Below are 21843 nucleotides of genomic sequence, written 5' to 3' on the forward strand. Positions count from 1 at the left end.
GAATTGCAGACGCCGCTTAGGCCACATCTTTTCTGTGATTGGCTGTGGAAGACTGTGACAGTCAAATGTTTATTACTGTATGGTGCTGAAGTGCAAAAACATGGAGTAGGAGAGGTAAAATGGTATTTAAAACCAGATTTACTAATTATATCCGGTGTTAGTAAATAGAATTATAGATGAACTCCATTTATTCATTTTTATTGTATGATAAATGTAAAAAAAGTGATAGTTTTGAGAGAGGATTGCATGGAAATACGAGTATGTGACTACGTGCATCTTGTACAGTAGGTATGAGAAAGAGGAGCTAGCGGTGAGTGACTTGAACCGAATTTTAAGACATTTTTCTTTATATAAGTAGTTTAGTTGTCGGTATATTTTTTAGTTGAGTGTAATCTTGAAGGTAAGGACTTCATGCCGTGGTTAACAATTCCACATTTGGGAATAGTTTTAGTTACCAAATTACCCTAAGAAAATGCATCAAAATGTAGTTTACCGATGATCTTCATTTGTTTTAATGAAGTTTTTGCATTGCCTAATGCTTGCTGCGTAATGGGATTGCCCTTTGTTATTGATATACCGTAGTAAAAAAATGCGTAATAGATGTCGCTGTTTTGAAATAATATTTGGAACTCAAGTTTCTTAAATTAAATCGTTTGTATACCTAATAATCCACAACATTCATTGGTTGTCGACTTGTTAATATAGTGGAAAACATAAGGAACGGGTGGTTGTCAAAGTGACCCTCATTAGCCAAGTGGTGTACTGCATGATTTTTAAATGTCAGTTTGTCTGTTCTTGAATGAAATTTGATACATTTTTTTACAAGCTATATATTTGTGTAAATGTTAATTCATTACTTTTTGTTTATTTTTTTTCACAGGTGCAGATATGGTCTGAAACTTGAAATGGCTAGTCGTGAAAAGAAACAAATAGCAAGTAAACAGGTCACAAGTAAGAAAGAATGTCCACCAATTGACAAGTCTACAATTGAAAGCATTGGAGGAAAAACTGTCTCTTCTGAGAAGAAAGTATCTCTGAAGAAATTGAGTAATCAGAAGCAGCTCTCTGTCAAAAGGAATTCAAGATCTGCTAAATCAAATCACGCAGATGCTGCAAATTCTAATAAAACTAATAGTAAAAATTCAAGCCTAAAGGAAAAAAATTTGCATCTTTCAACTGTTTCAAAATGTAAATCTGTTCCCAAAAAACAAACTGAATGTGTAAAAAAATTGAAAAAAGATACCAAAGAACCTTCAGATTCCCAATTGAAAGCTACATCTAAGTGGGAACCCCGGAAAAAATGTAAAACTAATATTTTTACCAAGCAGAAAGTAATGGGAAATTTGAAATCGAGAACTAGCGTGGAAAATGTAGCTGATGAAGATTCAAAAGATTTGTTAGGGTTGGATGAGACTTCATTTGTGAATCGGTTATTTGCAACATCAGTGTCACAGAAGCAAAATCAAAATGCAAAGTTAAAGAAGAAGTACAAAAAGCAAATTTGTACTAGTGGCTTGGATGTTTGCAATGGAATACGCAGTAGAAGTGCTCCATACTTAACGAGGTCAGATTCACCTGTGAGAGTTTTAAGGAATGGTAAGAAGAGAAAACTGAAAGATCCAGGCATGTTTGAAGGACTTGACAGCATTGAACCTACTAAGAAAAGACGACGTGTTGCAAGTGTAACCAAAGAAGGTACTGCCGAAAGTGACTCTGGTACTCAAAATACTTTAGGTGCACGAGTAGAGTGTGTTAGTGTTATTCTTAATCCTGAGTCTGTTGGTGATGATGAACTGACTAGTCTTCAGAATGCGCAAAGAAGTATCTGCAAGGATGAGAGTAATGATGCGTGTGCACAGAATACAAAACTTTGTGAATTACAGTGTGATAATGAGCGTGCGAAAAATACGAAAGTAAATGGGCAGTGTATTAGTGAGTCTTGCACCCAAGAAATAAATGAAAATAAAGTAACTCAAAGTACTTCATCATTTGATGTGCCGATTACAAACTGTAGTGTTGAAGATATTACTGCAATAACTACCGGTACTGTCAGTTCTCACAGTACTGAAGTGAAGAAAGTTGACAGTTGTGGTGAGTATAATCTTGGTAAGACAATTTCAAATAGAATTGCAGAGTTGATTAAACGTAGCAAAATTGGTGAAACGAGAAGGAGCAGTGGAAGTGATGACGAAGGCATCATCATGAAACAGGACCCACAGATTTGCGATGATGTTGGATTGTGCGATGAATTACAGAAACAAAATGATAGTCACTCTAACCTGTGTGAATCGGGTGATAATGCTAAGACAGGTGGGATTGGTGTTAGTGTATCATTTTGTAAAGATAAAGTGACCTCAAATTCGAACATTGGTGCTGTGATTAGCGAGATAAGCTGTGGTTCAGGCCAGAGCTTAGATTCTGCAGACAGCAGCAATATTCCTGATGTTAGCAGTCTGTTGGAGTTAAATTTCTCAGAAGTGAGAGCAGCAATTTCCAAGAAAATACAAAATTGTGCAAAAGAAAGCTCCTCTGGTGATTTAACATTCAAAGACAGAGTAAGTGTTAAAGATGTAATATCTAATAATGCTGATAATGAACCCTTGATCCATAGTAAAAAACCAGAGGTCACTATTTCTTTGGAACTTACCGGTCCAAAATCTAGTTCTTCTGAAAAACGTGAAAGTCCAGATTGTAATGAGAAATCTTCTGTGATATTAGGTCAAACTTTTCAACAAGGCCTGGGAAAAAGTTGTAAACGTATGTTAGAAAAAGTGGGAGAAAACTCAAGTGGTGGTCTTAAAAAGGCAAAAATGCAGAATAAGCCAATTCGTACCTTTAAGAAATTTCAAGCATCGCATCATAGAAAATGTTATGCTGGACCAGGCAAAAAGACTGGCATTACAAAAATGTTCTCACTTAATAAAACTTCAGTTTCTGTTGGTGAGTCGGCTGCTACTTCTTCGGGCCCAGAAGTGTCGTGTAAATCTGGCATCAATGAAAATCTCAAACAGCAAACCCAGATAGATGCAAAAAACACTTTAAAAAAGTGCCCATGTCCAGATAATTGTAACAATCATTTAAATTACAGCTGCAATGTGCTGACGAGTAATGGGATAAATGGGAAAATTTTGCATGAAAATGAAACTTTGCAGACTGAGAGAATTGAAATGCTCAAAATGATGGATGTTTTTGAATTTCGAGACGAGTCTGAAGAGGTTAGCAACCAGGGAAAGTTGCTGAATCCTACAATATTGGTCGGCTGTGGCGATACTGAGATTAGTGAACCTGATACAAGAATGGCTCAGAGATCATTCTCTGGCAAAGATGGAAAATGTACGATAGCTACGAGCATGGATTCAGGTGTTGATTCTGCTGTCGTAGACCTTCCCACTGCAGCTAGGAATGATGCAAGCGAAAGGTCTTCAGAAGGTTTTGGAGTGAAGAGTGAAGGGAGTTATGTATCAGCAGCTGATTTTGCACCCAATTCAAGTATTTGTGTGGAAAATCTAAAGGCAAACACTCCAGATCCATTGATAGCAGATACTCTCAATGAACTGGTGATGCTTGCATCCGAACCAATCTCCACAACTTTAAGTGGTTGTAAGAAAAACGACAACAATCTGGCTGATGAAGTGTGTGAACAAAATCCTTGTGGAAAAACAGCTAAGGGAGAGAAACATTTACCAAAAGTAACTGCTAGTGAAGGTAGTCTGCAGACTGGAAACTGTAAGGTGGACATAGTATCAACTAATAAAAATATTGATGAAATTACTTTACCTGTGGATGGTGCAACACAGAAAGTTAAAGAAATTAACCCATCATCTGGATGTTCAACTGAAAACGACATTAGTCGTTTGGAATCTTTATGCTCGAATTGCTCAAGTGCAGAGAATAAGGCTGATGTGAATAATGTGTGTGTTGACAAGGTTGAGTTGGTAAACCACCTTTGTACCAATAATTTTTCTGAACTATTCAAACCTAAAATTCTCGATACAAAGGAAAATAAGGAATTTGATTGTTCAGTTTTTTCAGAGGGAAAAGATAACAAGTGTGGACTTGCCATAGTTACGAAATGTGAGTGGCCAGGAGAGAAAATATTAGGTACTTCTGTAGATAATCCAATTTCTAATGTACCAAATGCTCGAACCTTGTGTAAGGAATCTGAAGTTGTAGTTACAGATGTGCTGAATGATGTTTTGACAAGGGTAAAGAACTGGGTGGAAGGTGTTTTGGATGAAACATCACAATTGCAGGGTGATGTGGGAGGAAATGTTACAGTGAACAGCCAAGTGAAAAAAATGCACATTACTGAAAATGAGCCAGTAGAATCTATTCAAATTGACCTCAAACCGGAGGACTGTCTTAAAAGTGAACAAGAAAGAAGTTTATTCTGTGAAAATAAACAGAATGTAAAATCTCGTACTAGAGACACAATGACAGGAACAGATTTGGAAAATGAGTTGAAGGAAGAATCCATCTCATCTTGTGGTACTGGAAGTAGTTTCAAAACAGCACAGAAGTTAAAGGATGAAGCTGAAAGACTATCACTGGTAGAAGAAACCAAAGTGTCCACAGCGGATGAAACACACTTAATTACAGTAACACATCAACCGGGAAGTGACCGAGGTTTGGGAGTGGTACCCGAGTCGGGAAGCCAGGCGGAAGGGATTGCGTATCTGGCAGAAGGGCTGCAGAAAATACTGTCCATGAAAAGTAGTTCAGGTGAAATGGAAGTAGAGGAGGAAAAGGAGGCGGAAGAGGTAGCCGAACTAGGAAAATGCGAAGATTGTTGCAGTACCAAACCTCAGCGGGTCGAACCACGCGCGGCAGAATCCGGGGAGTCGACGAGCGTAGTTTCCGCAAGGATCGGCCACGTGGCCGCAGCGCAGGAAAAAAGTTGTTCGGAGGAAGACGGCCGGAAACGTGTGGAGACCGAGGAAGGAGTCAGTGTTCAGTCAGACTCCGCGAGTTTGGAGAATCGTCAGGAAAATTCAGCAGAGTGCACAGTGATGGAAGAATCGAATGAGGCGAAGGACCACGACTCAACTTCAGAGCAGTTTGTTGGTGGCGAACCGACGACCGGCAAGGAGGTGTACGGCCACCGGGAGCCGGCCGAGGACGAGAGTCCCGAGGCGCTGGCGGTGAAGGAGTCGATCCTGAGCGCGCTGGGCCTGCAGTCCCTCCGTGCCGCCGCAGCAGCAGCAGCAGCAGCAGCCGCCGCCGCCGCCAGCGAGGGCTCGGAGAAGCCAGGCTACACCGGCACGCTCAAGACCGTCATCAAGGTGAGCCGGTCGCCCGACAAGAAGAACGCCCGTGTGCAGGTGCGTGCCAAGAAGATCCGGGGAGCCGACAATCCCGGCAGCAGCACGGACGATGCACTGGATGAGCGTGAGGCCGTCGAGCTGGACGGAGTTGAACGAATCAAGTACAGTATTTATTCAGAGGTGAGCAACCTTCAATTTTTGAACTTTGTGAAGTAATTAAAAGTACGGTAATATTTTCATTCTAACTATTCTTATTTATTGTCTACCCATGGCTAAGTTAGATGCGCACAGAAACAAAATAATAATAATTTGTAGGTAAAATTCCACCTTTTATAAAAAATAGCTCTACTTTTATTTTATTAAAGAGTAGAAAATAAAAGTTGACTGTGGTTGGTAAATAATGTTTTAGTGAGCAAAAAAATATTTAGGATTCTCTGGTGATATACATTTGTAATGCAAAAGACAGATAAGCAGGATGGATAATAAAATGGTAGTGAGTTAATTTTGTGTGTGGTTTTATATTTGCAAGTATTTTCCAGCAGTATGAGCAAACTTGTATTTATGTGCTATGGGACTGGACTTCACATGACAACACTTTTTTCCCACCAAAAAAATAACATTTGATATTTATTTCAATGTAACTTGAGTAGCATAGAGTATACCTTTTTATTTTTATAGTTGTAGTGGTTATGCTGTAGGCTAAAGTGGTTTTTGAAACTACCTGTAATTTTGTGTTTATGTTTTTACTACTGTAATTACATTACAAGAAACTGTTTCAGAGCAATTCTTCAGACGTGAATAAGACATCATTAAGCCCTGAGCAGGGAGTCAGAAAATCTGTCAAATTGAGCTGTACCCAACGGTTTCAGAATGGTCAGTAGATTTACAGTCATTTGACTTAATTTTTTTTTTAACAGTACTTGTAATAACATCCCTTCTAAAAACAGAATTGTGGATAATTTTATCGTAACTTGAAGAGTACTGTAATTTAGTGTTTTTTTCTTCTCTCATTTAAAAGTTTGGCATTTAATAATGAATTATTATTAAAATAACTTCACTTTTAAAAGTGTCAGCACCAATAAGTTGATGCTGAAAAATGAGGTCTGTCTTCATGTTAATATAGAAGCTTTAATAATTTGATAACAGTTTTAAGTTTAACTGCCATTAACATTGTAATTATTTTTTCGTCAACACGCCTGTTTGCCAGCTCTGTCAAATTTCCCAAAATTTTACGAAAAAATGTTCTTTTGAAATTTGCTTTCACTGCATCATATGGCAAAAATAGTTACTTCAAAACTTATAGAGGAAGAAATTTGCAACAAGCCATGTCCTCTGCATTTTTCTCTTGTGAGTTTAATTTTAGGCTATATAATCATGCTACTGTTACATACTTAAGGTTACTAGATATATAAAACAAAAACTAGAGGAAAAGTACAACTATATACAGAAAAAAAAGCACAGTACACATGTTTGATGGTGTTCATTAAATTGATTATTGAGCTAAAAGAATAACAGTCCTTGAAGATGTTAAAAGTACTCAATGCAATCCAAGAATAAGTTAATAAAAACAAATTTTTAAGAGAGTAACAAAGATTTTATATATTATTAGGTATGCATCTGACTTTTGCTTTTAGAATGGGAAAAAAAAATCTAGATGCATGAATGTGAATTGCTCATGTGTGTGACTTTGGGCGAGTGAACAGTAGATTTTCCCCAAGGAGGGAAGTATTATAAAAAGACAGATGAATGACATTATTTTGTTTCGTCAAAGAGTTTAAAATTACATGCAGAATTAAAATAAAAGAGCATAAATTTCCTTTCACTTCTGGAAAAGAGGACTTGTCATAGTTTCTCGGGAAAGCCACCTGGACAGTTAAAAGGTCTGTAAAAAGAGATGTCGCGGTGAAAAGAGGATGTCTAGCCAACCCTATGCATACTAACAAATATAGTATAGATAGGTTTTTGGTTGATATAGCCTATCTCACCAATTCATGAGGGTGAGCGCCATTAAAGAATTATTGTGCTTTACAGCTCTTCCTCCATAAATTATACAAGCATTATACCCCTATCACCAGGAATAAAACAATTAGCCTAGGGTTTGTTTCTGTTTTTATTCTACAGTTAGTAAAGATGAAGTCTTGTAGGATTGCCACTTGACCTGAAAACAGGAAAAGTTAGGTAATCTTGTATCGGCAAGAAAAAGCTAGAGAATTTTATTAATAACCCGGTAATAATTTGTTACACGTGATATTATTTAGAGGGTGACATTCTAAACTTTAGGTACCAATTTTAAACTTTTAAACTGATGCTTGGATTCACCTGAATGGGTGCACAACAATTTCTTCCCCTAACCACTCGTCAGTCGTGATTAATGTTGCAGTGCCATTGATGCACATGCACAAGTGGCATTTCTGCTTTAACCAATTTTTATCTGCATCCTTTACTTTAGTTCCAAGTATAATTTGTTAAAACTAACAATTCTAACTATAAAATGTGTTATTGGTATATTTTGCTAGCCTACAAGCATGAAACAATTCTAGTTTACAGTGACTGAAACAAAGTAATTTCTCAAAACAGTAATGTTTGTAGTGTTTACATTTCTCTATGAATAGCAGACTAGCTGCATAAGGTTCATGTTCTGAAGTAAACCAGAGTTTCAGTTTTGGTAAATTTCTTCAACTCTTTGTATTTTTATATTTGATTCTCTGACCAAACATCATTTGCATGAATGTAGTGCATAAATAGCAGTTCTATTTTTTATAGATGATGGTACTCAAGTGCTTGGAGAAAAGGATTCTACAGTCACAAATCAAGATGATGATGGGAAGTCAAGGTAATAAGAGTTTGTACACTTTCCTGTTTGATTGTGTGCTTACAATATTATTAATTTTAGGCAGTTTATTTAATAGTCTTAACTATCTTGAAGTGTAGTATTGAGTCAAAGTGTCATTAGCTTAAAATGTAGTGTATTGGTTGTTTGGTTTTCATAATTTATGTTTGCAATCTTTTTTTTTCAGTAAAACATCTTACTATGCTAGGATCAGTAGCGGATCCAGAGGGGGGGCTGAGGGGCTCAAGCCCCCTCCAAAAGCATCGAGGTCCACTATTGAGTTAGTGTTTGCCTCGATAAAGCCTAGCCTCAGCTGGGTCAAGCCCCTCCCAAACCAAAATCCTGGATCTGCCACTGGCTAGGATTGTGTATGATTTGGAAGCTTTTATAATGATTGTTTTATCAAATTGCAGAAGTAAAAGCATAAAGTAAATTGAAATGAAAGTATTTAAGCATTTTTGTCCTGATAAAAGAAAGAATCATGTGTGAACTTAAAGCTCTGACTCCAATAAAATGAGAAATTAGTATAGTAAAGCAAATTTTTGTTTATTCTGTAGAGTTTGTGAAAATGTTTCCTAGATTTCAAAACCTGAATTAATTTCTTGGAAAACCATTGAGGGTATTTGGAAAATTTTATGGTAGTCATTACTTTTTGTGAAAAAATAACCTAAAATAAAAGTACAATGTAAAATACTGTAGGGGCAACATTCTTAACATAATATATCTTGGGCATAATTTTTCCTTACCAAGTAGGTGCTAACATTTCTGAGATAGAAAATTATTATATTATTAATATAGAACCTCTGTTTCAATATCTAACGAGATTAAAAAAACACAAACTTCACATTTTCTTTTTTCAAGAAAGATTATATAACCTATTAAAATAATTCCTGACTATTTACTAAATGTATGTATGCTAACTACAACACTTATTTATCTATTTATCTGTAGTATGCCTACCAACAGTTAGAAACTTTAGGGGTAGGATCAAAATATACAATTGAATCGCTAACCACATAACTTCCCATTAGTACAGCCTGGTGGGCGTGAGGTAAACTTGCCCTAAAAGCTTCTGGCTTTACTCATAAGAGCTGCTGCTGACATAATATAAACTTGGTGCCTGAACACACAAGGGCATTTGGAGATTTTTCTGCATAATGTAGGCAATGAAGAAAGCAAATAGCTATTAAGGCAAGTGTTTGATTCGTCATATTAATTTGTTATATTGTAGTTAATGTTAAACTAGTTCCGTCGCCAGTGTGGATGCATGTAAATTATGAAAATTAACGCAGGTGAAAAAGAGTGTTACTTCAGAACTTACTTCAAGGGGCGTATGTATAGTCTTAAGATACTATGTTTAAGATTCACCTACAGTTTTTTTATTAGTACTTAGTACTGATATGTTAATATTTCAGAAGCAATAGAATATAATTTCTACTTCATATTATGTATATTTGTTTGCTGAAAAGCAAATCCTTTTAACCATTAAAAATTAAACATTGTCCTCAGGTCGGATATCCTGCTGATCCTGCTGTTATCTTTGTTCTGTTGCAGTGGGAAGCAAGATAGTAATCTCATCATTCCTGAAAAGAGTTCCTCCTTCTCCATCCATCCTCAGCGACTGTGTTCCGACGTCTGCAGCTACTGTTTCGGGAAGTTTGGCTCTTTGGACACCCCTTGTCACGTTGCTCAGCTCAAAAGTCTGGAAAGGCAGCGAAATATTTTAAGAAGTACGTATTTATTCAAATTTTGCTGCTTAAGCATGTTTAGAGAGATCTAAAAAGTTTTACTTATAGTGATCCTGCTTTTTTTTATGTCTTGGTAGAGTTACAGTATGTTGTTAAAGAATAGGTCTATTACTGTAATTTGCCATCTTAATTTGAGAGTGACCTATGTTATTTTTTATTTTTTTGTTATGACAGTGGTTGTGGTTACATTGAATATTTGCTTAAAAAAAAGTAGTAGTTCACTTGTCTTTGTGAGCACAACATTGTGATGAGATGGTTTTATTATCTCTCTGTTCTGGTTTACACTTTCAGTTCTTTGATCAATTCCCAGTTCTGGTTATGTTAGTAAATAATTAATCATATTAATAAATAAAAATATTATTTCATTATTTTTACCTTCAGTCAAGAGTAGGTTGTAATTGTTTGCAAGTTGATGTACTATAACTTACGTCTGAGCTGATTTTGACTCAAAAAAGTGTAATATAAATATGCTAATTGCAAATACTGTGATACCCCATATTGGCATTTTTGGTATTTACATTTTCCTGAAATTAACAGCATTTTCTTTAGGTCCCATTTATGCATTATTAAATGATGTACAAATCTTTCTCTCAAATGACATTAATGAAAATAGCTTCTGAGTTTATGTATTATTTAATTGTGTGCGAAGAATTCTTAATAAACTTATATTTTGGGAATTATGATTGGACATATAATTAGTCTTATAATACAAGCCAGAATTCATCCAGAAAGAGTAGTATCAGGTGTACTATTTGAAACGGGTTAGTGTTGATGCTAAGTTTGTTTAAAATACTTATTTGTTTATAGTTATCCCATTATGAGTATCCATTAGAGCAATTTATTTGTTGTTAGATATAGGCCAGTCAACAAAAGGCAAAGTAAGCACTTTTTACCAGCAGACCTGAAAACTTGATATAAGGGTAATTCGAGGTCGCTGAATTGAATGGTGTTAATTTTTTTTAAATCGGGCGTGAAGTTGTTGGAGAAAAGGGCTAAAAATTGGTTTGACTCCGTTTTTCTCAGAATCTAGGCGTTTAAGCGAAAAACGATTCTAACAAAAGTTGTGGAGAATTAAAAAATACATAAAAATGGTTCCCAGGTCCATCTTCGTATTTGCAAACATGAGTGAGAAATATCGGAGAGAAAGTAATAAAGCGTAATTGTAAAAGTGGTGTTAATGTGCATGCGATTGTACGTGTGAACTAAACACAAATGACGGGTCTTCGGCTATTCTCGGGGCTCTCCGTCATGACTCGACAGAGCAAGTTAGACGGCACCATTTGACCTCTCTTTTTATTATCTCACGCGTTAGCGAGTAATTTTCGTTTTTGGCCGTCGAGTGTTCTATATATCTATATATATCGGCGTATAAGCACGCCATTTTTAAATCAAAACGTGATGCTTATGGCACGTCTTTTCTTATTTATTGTCAAAAATAGTGAAATATAAATAAATAAAAATATTACGTTTTAACCGAAACTAATAGTTTCCGAAACCATTTTTCTTCAGTCAAGAGTAAAAATAATGAATTAATTTTGTGTCGGCATAAAATTAATTGATATAATTAATTTATATAAATTTTTTGTCTCATAAAATTAATTTGTACATAAAATTGAATATTATTCTTTTTAAGATGAAATTTAAAATTTTTAATATTATTCCTATTAAATTATGCATTTTATAAAATTTTAAATTACAGATTAATTGCCTCCTAAAATATTAGTTGTATATAAAATTGAATACATATTTGCAAAAGAAGAATTTTATGTCTATACATAAAAATTAATCCAACATATACAGGAAAGGATACTGGCATTGATTTTTTGTCTCAACATAATTTTAGTTTTTTTTTATTATGGTATAAGAAAACATTAATGCATTTTTTCAGCTTCAAAGTCATAAAAATTGCAGGAAAAAATATAATGGGCTACAAAATAATTGTATTTTAAATGTGATAAATTAAAATTATACTACGACTGCATGCTATTTCAAATTTAAATTTAAATACCACAATTATAATAATTCAATTAATTGAAATAATTGTTATATCTCATGGAATTTGTATTGTGCCCACACAAAATATTCATTGCCAATTTTCACTAAGTGCATAATTCAAATATTAAACATTTAAATTAAGAGCTTTATTTTAATTCCACGATATTTTGTTCAGAAATTAAAATTATATACAGAATTCTAATTCTAATAAAATTATATACATACATAATTTTAATTCTTACATTACAATTCGGGGCATTCAATTGTGTACATAATTTTAATTTGAGAATTAAAATTATTGAAAATATTATAAATTAAAAAAAAAAAAACGTGAGTCCTATGAACAAGATGTCCGATCAAAAATGGGTGCTCCAGATTCGTGTTTCTTATTCTGTTTGTTTCGTGTATAAATTATTATTACTGTTGTAATTATTAGAATTATTTTTTTTTCTTTTTTGTAGTATTGTGTATTGAACGGTAGGGCGCTTCGGAGCAGAAAATTTGTTTCAACGTTATATATCTCGGTTTGCAAAATTCTTGTGTTGTTGAGCTTTGTATGCTGAATCTACATACTTCGAACGTTTTTTTTTTAAATTTAAGTCTACGTAAGTTCAATATTCACATATATTATCTTTATATGTATAGAATTATAATTGTAATCTAAAAAACTTGGACATATTAGACTCGCTTAGAATTTCTATAAATTTTCTGTTATTGATTAATTAATTATTGTTTAATAATTTATTATTATTCTTTATTAATAATTCTGTTTCAATTAGTATTTATTTATTATTGGTTAATACATTCAAGTAATTAATCTTTAATTTTTTAATAATTATTAATTATTTTACTAGGTATTGATTAATAATTATTGTTTAGTAATCAGTTGTCAGTTTATTAAATTTATTACTAAACAATATCCTTACTAATATTATAAATGCGAATGTGAGTTTGTTTGTTTGTTTGTTTGTTACACTTTCACCCGGAAACTACTCAACCGATTATCATAAAATTTTGTGTGCATATTTTCAAGGGTATAGTGAAGGACACAAGACCCTTTTTAATATAAAAAAAAACAATGTTTTTTTTGAAGAGCAAAATAATTGATTTTGGTATGTATGATCGTCCGACTGAGAGTTTGAGTAATTGAATGAAATTTTACGCCATCTGGCGTTTCCATAAGTAAATTAAATAATTCGCCAATCTAATACTGGCTGTCAATTCACTATTCTATTTAGTATAGCATCTGCTTCCACATTTATTTTTTATTTTCTATCACCGCCAAACAATACTTTAACTTTTTTAATTTTTGAGGTTAGGTATCTGTTTATTTTCTTCGGTGATGGTTGTTTGGACGTTTATGCTGAAGGCTATATTTTACTTTCAAGAGAATTTTGTAATTTAGTAGAAATTAATCAAATGGTCCCGGACGGGCAACAAAATTTGAACAGTGATCAGTGGTTGTGCACAAGAGCAATATTGGCGCCAAAAAATGTCGTTAATATAAACAAAACACTTATATTTTAAAAGAAGTGCAAGGGAAAATGGAGTATTTGTCAATAAATGCAATCATATATACAGAACAAAGCACTTCATATCCTGCGGAATTTTTAAATTCACTTTAACTTCGAGTGTATACCATCACATAAACTTCAAGTGAAACTAAATGTACTGTGAAATGTAGATACTGCTCGACTATGTAATGGAACGAGGCTTCGGATCAAACACTTGGTGCCACTATTTTAACAGGTGTCGGTAAAGGGGAAAGTGTTATCATAACCCGAATCCCAATTATCCCCACTGATCTACCGTTCCAATTCGAAAGAGTTCAGTTTCCCGTCATGCTTAGTTTTGCTGTTACCATCAACAAAGCACAAGGGAAAACATTGCAGGTAGCAGGGGTGGATTTTGAAAAGCCATGCTTTTCCCATGGCCAACTATATGTAGCATGTTTGCGTGTGTCCAATGCCCGAAATCTACACATATTTGCACCGGACAGAAAAACATATAACATAGTATACAGGAGCATCCTAGAATAATACTCTGATTTAAACTCTTTTAAAGATAAATTAAAATAATATACGTTAATACTTTGAACTTTTAAAATGTTAGTATTTAAAATTATTTTTTTTTGTATTAGTACATATTTCAATAAAGCATGTTTTCAGTTTTTTAAGCTAAATTGTATGTTGGAAATTTTAAATAATGATGATCCCAGTCACGCAAAAAAAAATTATATTTTTTTCTTTGCAATGATCTTTGATACTTATTTAAGGACATCAACGCAAGCGAAGCCGCGCGCAAAATATAGTTATTTAATAATTTTTAATCAATTTACTATTGATTAATATATTATTGTTTAATAATATATTATTTTAAAATAATTATAATTACAATAAATTGCATTAAAATTTTCGATTGTAAGGAATGAATTTTTCATTACAAAATTTGCGCGAAGATGAACGTTCTATAAGCTATTTTTGTTAATATTTTGGGAACATGGATACATTTTGTTCCGCTTCTATTTTACACGTGGTTGTCATGTGGTTCTCAAAACAATTGCTGTACGCACATGTTTTTATATTGAATGTGGGACCTTTGAAAATTCTGTTATGTCTACAATATTCTAGCATATACATTTTATTTTTCCTTTTTCTTTTATTTTAGAAATCTTAAAGTTTATTCAAAAACAAATTTTAACGATATGTTGAAATGTTTGGGTAAAACTTTTTTTAATGTATAAGCAAACTTATTTAGCGGACATGTAGCTACAGTTGCGCTTATCTAAGCGAGTATAGTTAGAAACTATTATAATATTACATCTTAATTCTATTCTATGTAAATAGTAATAGAAATCACATTAAAAATAATATTAAAAAATATATTAAGGAAAGACTTGACCAAATATTAGTAAATGCTTTCAACAAAAATAAAAGAATAATGTTAATTATTTGAACGCTAAGATAACTATAAACCAACTCTGAGTTATAATTAACAAAATTTAAGTAACAGTTGATGACTTGACTAAAATTTGAAATTAATAAAATATATGCTATTTAAATTTATTAATAAATAATTATTAATTATTAATCAATTATTAATTTTATATATTAAATTTATTAAATATTATTCAATAATAATGTTTAGTACTTAAATTCAATAAACTGACACCAGATTACTAAACAATAATTATTAAACAATAGTCAATTGTCTAGAAATTATTAAATGATTAAAGATTAATTTTTTGAATTTATTAACCAATAATAAATAAATACTATTTGAAATAGAATTATTAATAAAGAATATTAATAAATAATTAAACAATAATTAATAAATCAATGACCGAAAATTTATAGAAATTCTAAGCGAGTCTAATATGTCCAAGTTCTTTCGATTATAATTATAATTGTATATGAAAATAATATATGTGAATATTGAACTTACTAGATATAAGTTTAAAAAAAAAATGTTCGATGTGTGTAAATGCAGCATACAAAACTCACACAGCACAAAACTTTCGCAAACCGAAATATATAACGTTGAAATAAATTTTCTGCTTCGAAGCGTCCTACCGTTCAATACACAATTCTACAAATAAGAAAAAAAATAATTGTAATAATTACAACAGTAATAATAATTTATACATGAAATGAATAGAATAAGAACCACGAATCTGGAGCACCCATTTTTGATCGGTCATCTTGTTAATAAGACTCACGTTTTGTTTTTAAATTTAAAATATTTTCAATAATTTTAATTTTCAAATTAAAATTATGTACACAATTGAATGCCCCGAATTGTAATGTAAGAATTAAAATTATGTATGTATATAATTTTATTAGAATTAGAATTCTGTACATAATTTTAATTTCTGAACAAAATTTCGTGGAATTAAAATAAATCTCTTAATTTAAATGTTTAATAATATTTGAATTATGCACATAGTGAAAATTGGCAATGAAAATTTTGTGTGGGCACAATACAAATTCCGTGAGATAAAACAATTATTTCAATTAATTGATATTATAATTGTGGTATTTAAATTTAAATATGAAATAGCACGCAGTCGTAGTATAACTTTAATTCATCACATTTTAATTCCAATTATTTTGTGGCAAATTAAATTTTTTTCCTGCATTTTTTACGTCTTTGAAGCTGAAAAAATGCATTAATGTTTTCTTATACCATAATAAAAATGAACTAAAATATGTAGAGACATTAAATCAATGCCAGTATCCTTTCCTGTATATTTTGGATTAATTTTATGTATAGACATAAAATACTTCTTTTGCAAATATGTATTCAATTTTATATACAAATAAATATTTTATCAGGCAAATAATCTGTAATTTAAAATTCTATAAAATGCATAATTTAATAGGAATAATATTTAAATTTTTAAATTTCATCATCGTTTGTGTTTAGTTCACACGTACGCTCGCACGCACATTAGCCCCACTTTTACAATTACGCTTTACTACTTTCTCTCCAATATTTCTCACTCATGATTTCAAATACGAATATGGACCTGAGAACCTTTTTTATGTATTTTTTAATTCTCCACAACTTTTGTTTGAAACATTTTTCCGTTTTAAACGCCTATATTATAAGAAAAACTGAGTCAAACCAATTTGATGTACAAATTAATTTTATGAGACAAAAAATTTATATAAATTAATTATATCAATTCATTTTATGTCGACACAGAATTAATTCATTATTTTTACTCTTGACTGAAGAAAAATGGTTTCGGAAACTATTAGTTTCGGTTAAAATGAAATAATATTATTTATTTATGTTTCTCTATTTTTGACAATAAATAAGAAATAACGTGCTTTAATCATCATGATTCAATTTAAAAATGGCGCACTTATACGCCGATATATATAGATATATAAAACGCTCGACACTCGACAGCCAAAGACGAAAAAGACACGCTAACGCGTGAGAAAATAGAATAAGAGAACAAATGGTTTCTCCTCTCACTCGCACTCTAGTCAAGACGGAGAGGCCCGAGAATAGCCGAAGACCCTTCGTTTGTGCTTAGTTCACACGTACGCTCGCACGCACACTAGCCCCACTTTTACAATTACGCTTTACTACTTTCTCTCCAATATATCTCGCTCATGATTTCAAATACGAATATGGACCTGAGAACCTTTTTTATGTATTTTTTAATTCTCCACAACTTTCGTTTGAAACATTTTTCCGTTTTAAACGCCTATATTATAAGAAAAACTGAGTCAAACCAATTTTTTAGCCCTTTTCTACAAAAACTTCACGTCCAATTCCAAAAAAATTAACACCATTCAATTCAGCATCTTTGAATTACCCTTATATCAAGTTTTCAGGTCTGCTGGTAAAAAATGCTTACTTTGCCTCTTGTTGACTGGCCTAATAATTAAGGTTGAAAAATAATGCTTTTGTTTTGATTAGATAAGTATTGTTATTTAAAGTTTGAACTAGGTTTGAGAACAAGCTACCAATAAATGCATTTGAGTTAATTTTTTTTTGTCTAAATGATGAGTCATGTTTGTAATTCATTGAAAAATAAGTAAGTCAGAGTTAGAGTTACAAATGTAACATGCATGGTTGAAAGATAAATTATGTTTATTTGGTACGAATTTTCTCATATGATTTTGTATTATCAAGTAAGTGTTTTTAACAGGCAAATTTATGTGAATGTAAAATAATCTATACGTAATAAATTTTGGTATGTTATGGTTTGAAGTGTTATATTTTTGTTAATTGTTCCATTGTGTACTTTGTGAAATAATCAGAATAGAAATAGTTGATTTGTTACTACTTCGTAAATTTAATTTTCATTATTTAATTATTTAATTTTTTGTCTAAAATGTTTATCCAAATTTAATATCGATGCAAATATCATATGTACATTTTGTCATATATGACATAACCATTTTTTATTTACATACAACTCATATAACATGTTCTTGCTCAATATGATTTCCCAACATATACAATCAAATGTTTAGGTTCCGCCATTTTCTTCATAAGATGTACAATTTACGTTAGTATTTCTCTTATTGAAGTCGTACAAAAATGTTTACCCATGTAAAACTTTTTTTATGTTGAAATACTTAAGCTGTTAAGAAATTACCATTTACTTATTTAATTAACAAGAACAGAAAATAGTTCTATGCCTAAATTCTCTATATGAAACTTTTTTAATTATCTGTTCTGTCATCGCTGTGTAGCACGTATGTGAAAATTACTTAAAATTGTGATTAAATGCAAAATTATAATATTTTTTTGATGCTAAATTCTTGTTCAGAAACTTTTTAAACACCTCAAATTTTTTATACATATTTATTCAATAATAATTTTAACCTTTTTGTTGTTTTTATGTAATGTATTTTGGACATGGTTTAAGAATTGATGGTATATTAGTAGGCTAGTATATTACATTTTTTTAAATGTAAAGTTAAAGTATTTGGAAGGAATACATATAGGAAATTTGGTATGTGTATATTAATTGAGTTTGAGTTTTCCCTCAATTTACACTTTCCTACAATTTACACTTTTTTCATTGTTCCTCCTGAAAAAAGTGTAAATAAGGGGTTTTGTTGTAGTTTATGTCAACTGTCTCTGTTGCAAATACAAGTTAGATGTTTTTCTAATAATATTACAATTGAAGGAAATATTTTGCCTAAGTGCTTACATTTACCAGTTTATATATTGACTTTAAACTGTAATCAAGGATGTTTAATGTTTTTCAGAGGAAATACAAAATATTTGTACAAATTAGTGACGCAGTTGTTTCTTGTTTCAGTTGAAACCCACCTCACGGCAGAATCTTGCCTGTGCGATGCGTGCTATCGCCATGTGGATCGGAAAGCAAACTGCCCCTCGTACAAACCAAACCGTAAGCGCCAGCACCGTTCAGACGACTCCCACCCAAAGTCTTTGTGCTGTGTGCAAGAATGTTCCCTCCCTGCGTACCACACCGTTAGAAGGAAATGGCTTCTCAAACTGAAGCGAAGCATAGCCAAAAAGGTTTGTATTGCTGACTGAGCACATTTATTGCATGGAAAGTGACAAGTTCAGACTAGTGTAACATGTTTTTAAGTGATTTAAGAATTTTTCAATATTTTTTCTAATATGACTGCCTTTATTAGAAAAAAAGTTCACTTGTTTCTTACTTCTAGATAAACAGTATTTTAGCTACACTTTTCCAGCTTAAGCTATGCCCGAGGATGTTGAATTCATTTTAGCTCATTGATTGATTTACTTTTAGAACTTGTTGAAAATTGGTGTTGTGTAGTAAATATGTACGTAGAACAAAACTTAAGGAATGTTCAAGGTACAATCATTAGTAGGTAGGTAGTTGGCTCTCGTTGGTAACCTGGTTTTGAAATTGATTGTGCTGAAGGTTCGAAATGTGCTTGGTTGTAGGTGCCCATCGACATGGAGAAAGCGCCCCAGCACTTACCGTTTCCCTTGTGCTCGCAGCACTACTACTGGGTGGACTTCTTCATGGTTTGTGGGGTCTGCAAGCGGAAGTTGACCCGCAACCACATGTACCCGCTTGGGTCGGAGGTCACAGACCTCAACAAGTATCTCATAGGTGACGGCATACCGGTCCACCTCACCGACAAGATATTTCTGTGCAAACTGTGCCGGTACTTCTGCACGCTCAGGCTGAAACATAAAGACCCTTCGCAGCTGACAGGAAACCACAAGATGTTTTTTGATAGCTACAGAAAAAGGTAACCATGCAGTCCTGACCCTAACTCATTTACAGTTCACAAAGCAGTACAGTTGGTGCACAGTAAAGAAACATTATGTATTTGTTATTTTTTTTTGTACATGAATAATAAATTTGTGCTATGTGCATTAACTTAACTTTAAGGTAAATCTAATAAAAATTACCTCTTATTAGGAACTAGTTGAAGTACCCGGTGTTGCCTGGGCTAAACACAGGGTGAAGGTATTTTTATTTATTTTAAATCATATGTGGGGAGTGATTGTCTTCTTAATTTAAATGTCAAGTGTACAAAGTTTCATCTTTAAGTTGCCCAAATTCTGATTCAAAGGGTTGAAAAGTGTGATGTGATTGAGGTTTGGGTAGGGGGAGAACCGGAGAAAAATTAGTACACCTATCCCTCACTTAGCACGGCTTCAGATGGTGCAAATTCATTTATTAGCGGGATTTTAATTTTACTACCTCAGTCTCAAATAGCATGTCTGTAAACTTCAGTTAGCACGAAATCTCGGCAGGCAAAAAAAAAAAAAAAACATTGTGCACGACGCCACTAAGTCTGTTTCAACTTCTGTGAACATGTGCTGTGGGATACATTTAGCCAAACAAGGGGGAGGGGGGGGGGAAAGAGAATCGCGCGCGCTATCGGCTGTTGTACAAACATCAGCTGTGGCAAGTTAAATTGTGGCTATGGAGTGTAAAGGACCAAATGTTTTTTACGTCCATGCATATGCCGCCGTGCTGTACCGTTGTCGCCTGGCCACAGACAAGGCCGTGAACTCGGTCTAGCCAGTGGCAGGGAATTCACTCAAAAAAATGCAGTCTGCCCATTCAGCTGCCGGTAACTACGTGCTTGATCACTTCATAATGCATCGTGATCAAGTATCCCGGCAGTAATATCGGTTTCACTGTCAGTAATGGATGATTTGGAAAAGTACATGACGTGAGTTGAAGGTCACGCCCAGGCGGGCAAGTCAGCCAGCCGACTGACGATAAAGTACATAACCACGTATCTCCCATTACACAGTGTCGTATTTGTCATACAAAGTGCGATGAGAGGCATGTAAAGAGAAATTGTGTGACATATTTATAGTTAAGTGTTATTCAACACATTTATATTAAGTACGTAAAGTATATTCCTGCACAATTTTGGAACACATTCAATAAATTAGCCTTGCTATTTATGGAAACTAATGCTTCAGAATATGCAATTTTGAATAACATGAGCATTTTTAGGAACAAATTAGTCGTGCTAAGTGAGGGATAGGTGTATACCAAAATCTCTTGTATTCAATTATCGTTAAAATCAGATGTAGATAGTACCTAGTGTTCTTATTTTTAATGTCAAGTGTGCAAAATTACATCTAGAAGGGCCAAAATAATCCTTAATGGGTGTTGTTTTTCGTAATCTTATGTTTACGGTAAACCTTTTTTCCTTAGTAGGATGTTGATATAAAAAAACTTTTTTTTGTATGTGAAATGTTCAAAATTTCACCAAGAATAGCCAAAGATCTGCTTTAAGAGTTAGTAAACTGGAATGAGGGTAGTTATATCTAAACTTCTTGTAGCCAAAAAAAAGGGTAGGTTTAACTGTAATTTTTATTAAATTTTTAACATCAAATGCGAAAATTTTCTTCAAGGAGTGAAAAATTCTTCTTAAAGGTATGAGAACGGTGAATGGGGTAGTTTTTTAAAAAATAAGTATTCATTAAACTTGTTTTTATTAAAATCAGATGTAGACAGTAATCTCATTCCTCTTTTGAATGTCAAATGTGCACCGTGTTATCAAGTTATACCAGTACTATACGTAAAGTGGAGGGAAAGGTAGATGAGGTGGTTTTTCAAAATCTCATGTAGACAGAGGGATGTAAGTATTCCTCTTAAATCGGACATAGACATTATCTTCCTCTTAATTTTAATGCAGAGTCAGCAAAATTTCATCAAAAAGAAAAAAAAAAATCTGTTTAATAAAATTAACAGTAATTGTGTCAGCTATCTTTCAACCACAAAAAATAATACTTGAGATACAACCTATCTCACATAACTTCTTCATCTACTCAAAAAGCACATATGTAGACTGTTTGCAGGTACTGGAGGATAACTTAATTTAAAAGACATTTTGCACTTACGTCCCGTTGTAAAACTCACGGTACAGTCGAAGGACTCTGTCCTTTGGAACAAAGACTGAGTTCATCTAATCCTTGTATTGAGCTATTACTGATGACTGTTGAAAAATTGCAGATAATAGTTCCAAAAACCAAAACAAAAGTTGATTATATACGG

The 21843-nt window shown here is 32.9% G+C and overlaps 1 protein-coding gene across 6 annotated transcripts in view; it reads left to right on the forward strand.

Annotated features, from left to right (window-relative positions):
- Positions 1–27: 27 nt before the first annotated feature.
- The window catches only part of LOC134534755 (uncharacterized), a 33733-nt gene continuing 11917 nt past the window's right edge, over positions 28–21843 (forward strand). Inside the window, exons 1-7 of one of the 6 annotated variants that reach the window (XM_063373287.1) lie at positions 28–779; positions 881–5444; positions 6044–6137; positions 8028–8097; positions 9649–9824; positions 18631–18854; positions 19254–19567. In XM_063373287.1, the coding sequence (XP_063229357.1) occupies positions 778–779; positions 881–5444; positions 6044–6137; positions 8028–8097; positions 9649–9824; positions 18631–18854; positions 19254–19567 (5444 nt within the window). In that variant the 5' untranslated portion in view covers positions 28–777. Of the gene's footprint in view, positions 5445–6043; positions 6138–8027; positions 8098–9648; positions 9825–18630; positions 18855–19253; positions 19568–21843 lie in introns of all 6 variants that reach the window. The other 5 variants (XM_063373289.1, XM_063373288.1, XM_063373292.1 and 2 more) reach the window with 5 other exon arrangements.

This window comes from Bacillus rossius, chromosome 8 (assembly GCF_032445375.1).
Source record: "Bacillus rossius redtenbacheri isolate Brsri chromosome 8, Brsri_v3, whole genome shotgun sequence".
NCBI lineage: Eukaryota > Metazoa > Arthropoda > Insecta > Phasmatodea > Bacillidae > Bacillus > Bacillus rossius.